We start from the raw sequence: 5,754 nt of genomic DNA, 5'->3' as shown, positions 1-5,754 counted from the left end.
GGGGCAGAGTCTAGACAGGGCTTTCTTCTGTGTAGATATAAATTCTATTCTTTGCATCAGCTGGGCATAGCAAGGTATGATATGACAGCTGTCGTAGCCTACCCTGCTCTCCCAGTAAGTCTGTTTGTTTAATTAAGAAATTAATTAATTTGTTTCAAAATAAATATTTTAAACACTAAGACAAAAAGGAAAGAATAATAAATTGGCTTGGGTTGACCTATGTTCACGCAAGAACTGTCATTCTGACTGACAACCGGAGAACAACAGATATTAAATAGCCTACTGTTAGAATTATACACTCTAAAAAATGCTGGGTTGTTTCAACCCAATGTTGGGTCAAATATGGACTAACCCAACTGGGTTAAAAAGCTAATTTAAAAATGTAACCAAAATTTAACCCAACAGTTGGGTTAGTCCATATTTGACCCAACATTGGGTTGAAACAACCCAGCATTTTTTAGAGTGTATAATGTAGTCTTGTGTTTTATTAAAATTGATTATAATTGATATCTCAAAAGGATATGCACTTGTGCGTGGCATGAGCTGCTGCACACTCGCACTGGCACTGCAACGCAAGATTTTCATAAAATATAATAACTTGCCATTTCCATTTGTTTCTCACCAAACCCTCAGTATACCTCCAGAATGCACAGGAAATAAGCAGCAGTCATATTTAAAGCAGTTTAAATTAATATTGAGTACTGATTGATGTTCACTTGGATTTTTTTCCCCCATCGTCATTTATAGTCCTATGGTAAAATGTATATTTTTAATTGTGTAACGTTACGTTCAAAATAACTACAAAATGTCACGCCTTTGAAAAAATAAAGAGAAAAACAGAATGCGCTGCTTTAGCGCCTCTCGGTCTCCTTGAGCATCTTTCTGGCACATGCCACAAACATGAACCACAGGGAATACTCATCTTTTAAAAGGCTTCATTTAGATTATTTTACATTAAATGCATCATATAAGTCACTTTGGAATAAATCACAGTAGGCCTATGTATCATGATTAAAAAAAACGACTTTACAGTCTGGAAATACTTTAGGCTATAGCAAATTATTTCTTGGACCCCCTATCAGTTTAAAAACCGCTGGTCTACACAGAAGAAAGACCTGTCTAGAAGCTATTCATTAGTCTGTCTGTTTGTTTGATGAAAAATGTGAAATTGATAAAATGGGTTATTAATCCGTACAACTGTAGCAGCGGAGGACTATTATTCTGCTGCGTGATACTGCAGAAGAACTGATGAAGGCACGGTTTGATCTTCGGCTGACCAATCAGCAGAAAGGGGTGTTTAATTCCCGCCCACATGTAGAAATCAAATATTCAAGCTGTTTATTCATTTTTCCACCCATGAACGAAAAACGTAAATTTAAGCTGAATTCTCGTTTTTCGTTTTTTGGAAAAAAACGAAAAAGGAGACGTTTTCTCATTTTTCTATTTTCAATATTAAATAAAAAAAACGAATGATCGAATGATACATGGATTAATATGCAAAATGGCAATGCAATATTCAAAATGACAACGCAATATTCAAAATGGCAGTTTCAATTTACATTTTCCATTACCCACACGTGCACAATTTGTTGCAAAAGGAAAATGAAATTATATAATTTACATTTGCCATTTCCAACAGTAGTCTTATTATGTAAACTGAATACAAATTTTAACACTTTATAAGTTGCAAAATGAAAATGAAAATATATAACACAAATTGATTTGATATATATAACATGTCCAAGCAGAAATGGTAGCAAAGTGATTATTTAAATGCTATTTGTCCTAAATGCATTTAAACTAACAGTTAGAACACTTAGGATTGCATTTTCATCATGACACCGTGGGATATTTGTAGCAAAATTCAGTGGGGCTTTGAAAATGCATTCCGAGCTGACCACGGCCACCCTCCATCAATCATTGCTTCAAGGCGGGGATTGGCGGAAGCGTGTTATGTTTGGATCGTTCGAAACATGGCGGCTCGAGATCTGATAAGATTGTTGAATTCACTTTGAATTGACTTCTCAGAAGAAACATCAGTGCCTGAGTCACAAAAGGCCACACTAACAACAGCAGCAATGTACATCCAGAGATGTCAAATGGCCACAATTTCTCCTGTAACACAGAAATTAAAATATTAAAGAATTCTCTTTTCCACACATATTTGATCAAAATACACACCATATGATTGAGAAGCGGTGACAAGCAGCAACTGAGTCTTGAAATACATACCAAGTCTGTCACATGTTTTACCTCAGTCTCTGCAGCTGTCAGTTGTAAATGGAATCTCCGCTATGAACTTTGAGCCTTAAAACAAATATACAGATACAAATAAAATAAAGACACGTGAATTTTTATTTATTTATAAAAATCACTAGTGGTGGAAATAATAAAAAATAAAAGATTAATGAAGAAAATATTTTGCACAACAAATAAAAAAAAAAGTATAATGACATTTAAAGTTGCATAACATTTATGACATGCCATAATAACATATATGGCTAATCTTTCTGGCAATCAAAATGTTTATACTTGTGCTATTCCTTCGATTCTTAAAACGTTTCTATTTTTTTTCTTATTTTTTTATTTTATATTTAAATTAATATTTGCTTACTGAGACCATGCAGAGTTCTGTCTCTTTTCTTTGTACTGCTCAGTATATAAATAACAAATAACATCCCTTCTTTGGCTTTTATTTTATCCAGCTTACTTACATTTGCAGTTGCAAGACCTTCAACCACTTCTAGTCATTCCATGACGCTCTGCATATCCTCTCTGAGTTGCCGTAAGGCTAGAATAATCTGCTGCTGCACCTGGCTGTTCTGTAGCCTGTCAGGACCACCCTCAGAATTGTCCCTGCCCCCTTGCCCTGAACCAGCCCCTGAGGCAAGCCGCTCCGCCCATCTAGCTTTGCAGGGAGCCATATAACCTGGAACAAAAACATATGCATACATAATATTTTTTGGTTTCAATGTTGGGGATAACACCCACACTTTCGAGATTACCCTGGTCTGTTTGCACTAATAATGTGATGATAAAGATATTTTGATTGAATTCTTCTTTAGACCTGAAAGCAATTTCAGTTCGTGAGTATATACCAAATCAGCTTATTAGAATGATTTCAAGGATCAAGTGACACTTAAGACTGCCATAATGGCTGCTAAAATTTCAGTTTTAGGAATAAATTACATTTTAAAATATATTAGAACATAAAGTTATTTTAAATTGTAATATTACAATATTTTTTTATTGTATTTTATTCAAATGAATACAGTCTTGGAGTGCATAAAAAACTTGGTCATATGTATATGTTAGTCTTAAGGCTGACAAATTTTGCATTTGGAAGATATATTTACTTTTACATTACATTTAGTCATTTAGCAGATAAATAAAGGTGGAACAGATGTGTTTTTAGTCGTTTCTTGAAGATGGTTAAGGAGCTGCTTGGATTGATTTGGGCAGGTCATTCCACCAGGAGGGAACGGTTAATGAAAAAGTCAGTGAAAGTGATTTTGTGCCTCTTTGAGATGACACAATAATACGCCGTTCACTTGCAGAACGCAAGCTTCTAGAGGGCACATAACTCTGAAGTAATGAATTTAGGTAAATGGGTGCAGAGCCAGTGGTGGTTTTATTCTATTTTTATTCTATATATTTTATTAAAATATATATTCTACCAATATGGATCAACAATTTTGATGACATCATTTTGCACTTTAGCTTCTCGTTAAATTTTCTGTCCAATCAAGTGCTCTTGAGGGTCTGAAGCATCCCGCCCCTTACACTATAATAGACACTAAAGCTGCTGAAATTGGTCAATTCTTCACACATTCATTATGTTATGTATGATGAATGGCACATAGTTCACTATATAAAAGGGGTAAGGAGTGATTCAGACAGTTTAAACAAGCTTTCCATCAAAGCACAGTGCTCGGGTCGAGAGACACAATATTGCAGAGCAGATAATATGTGGACCACAAAATGTATCCAACCCATTTGAATTCTACACAGTATGCTGCATTTTAAAGCACAATGAAGGAGATAAAACATCAAACATTGGACATCCTCTGCATTCTAAACAGCAAATGTGAAGAACAGATTATAATGCTATTACTGAAAATTATAAAAAAAAATTCTACATTTACATTTAGACATTTAGCAGACGCTTTTATCCAAAGCAACTTACAAATGAGGACAATGGAAGCAATCAAAATCAACAAAAGAGCAATGATAAGTGCTATAACAAGTCTCAGTTAGCTTAATGCAGTACACGTAGCAAGGTTTTAAAAAAAATCATATAATAAATAAAAAGAAAACAGATAGAATACAAAAAGAATAGAGTAAGCTAGTGTAGAGGCCTTTTTTGCTTTTGTTAATTGTATAATAAATAAAAAGAAAACAAATAGATAGAATACAAAAAAGATTAGAGAAGCAAGTGTTAGTTAAAAAAAAAAAAGAAAACAAGCAGTTAGTAAATAAATAGAGTGCAAGTCTAAAAGGGGCAAGTTTTTTTTTTTTTAAATAAAGAATAGAATTAGAATAGTGAGTGCCAGAGTTAGAGGGTCAAATAAAGATGGAAGAGATATGTTTTTAGCCAATTCTTGAAGATGGCTAAGGACTCAGCTGCTTGGACTGAGTTTGGCAGGTCATTCCACCAGGAGGGAACATTTCATTTAAAAGTCAGTGAAAGTGATTTTGTGCATCTTTGGGATGGCACAAAAAAGTGATGTTTACTTGCAGAACGCAAGCTTCTAGAGGGCACATAAGTCTGAAGTAATGAATTTAGGTAAAGGGGTGCAGAGCCAGTGGTGTTTTTTTAGGCAAACATTAATGCCTTGAATTTTATGCGAGCAGCTATTGGTAGCCAGTGCAAATTGATAAACAGTGGTGTGACGTGCATCATTTTCGTCTCGTTAAAAATTTATCTTGCTGCTGCGTTCTGGATTAATTGTAAAGGTTTGATAGAACTGGCTTCAACAACTGAGAGCAAGGCAGTCTCGGTTGAATGTCCACTTCTGAAACCAGACTGGTTGCTGTCGAGGAGGTTGTTCTGTGTGAGAAAGGCAGAGACTTGGTTGAACACATCTCGTTTTTGTAATGAAAGAAGGGAACTACAGTCTGTAGTTCTCTAAAAGAGATGGGCTAAGGGTGGGTTTCTTAAGTAGTGGGGTTATACGAACCTGTCTAAATGCTGAGGGAAATGTTTACTTGCAGAACGCAAGCTTCTAGAGGGCACATAAGTCTGAAGTAATGAATTTAGGTAAAGGGGTGCAGAGCCAGTGGTGGTTTTTTAGGCAAACATTAATGCCTTGAATTTTATGCGAGCAGCTATTGTTAGCCAGTGCAAATTGATAAACAGTGGTGTGACGTGCATCATTTTCGGCTCGTTAAAAATTTATCTTGCTGCTGCGTTCTGGATTAATTGTAAAGGTTTGATAGAACTGGCTTCAACAACTGAGAGCAAGGCAGTCTCGGTTGAATGTCCACTTCTGAAACCAGACTGGTTGCTGTCGAGGAGGCTGTTCTGTGTGAGAAAGGCAGAGACTTGGTTGAACACAGCTCGTTTTTGTAATGAAAGAAGGGAACTACAGTCTGTAGTTCTCTAAAAGAGATGGGCTAAGGGTGGGTTTCTTAAGTAGTGGGGTTATACGAACCTGTCTAAATGCTGAGGGAAAAACACCAGTGTGAAGGGATGTGTTAATGATGTGAGTGAGTGCAGGTACAAGTGCAGGAGAAATGGCTTGAAGGAGATAA

The 5,754-nt window shown here is 35.7% G+C and overlaps 1 protein-coding gene across 1 annotated transcript in view; it reads right to left on the bottom strand.

The window, feature by feature from the left end:
* Positions 1 to 1,917: 1,917 nt before the first annotated feature.
* acbd4 (acyl-CoA binding domain containing 4) overlaps positions 1,918 to 5,754 on the bottom strand; it is a 31,783-nt gene continuing 27,946 nt past the window's right edge. Inside the window, 3 exon segments of the mRNA XM_071582321.1 lie at positions 1,918 to 2,115; positions 2,254 to 2,307; positions 2,715 to 2,929. Coding sequence (XP_071438422.1) covers positions 1,918 to 2,115; positions 2,254 to 2,307; positions 2,715 to 2,929 — 467 coding nt within the window.

Source organism: Sinocyclocheilus grahami, unplaced genomic scaffold, assembly GCF_001515645.1.
Source record: "Sinocyclocheilus grahami isolate Dianchi unplaced genomic scaffold, SAMN03320097.WGS_v1.1 scaffold785.1, whole genome shotgun sequence".
Classification (NCBI taxonomy): domain Eukaryota; kingdom Metazoa; phylum Chordata; class Actinopteri; order Cypriniformes; family Cyprinidae; genus Sinocyclocheilus; species Sinocyclocheilus grahami.
Note: the sequence above shows the minus strand (reverse complement) of the source record. Positions and strands in the feature narration are given on the sequence as shown.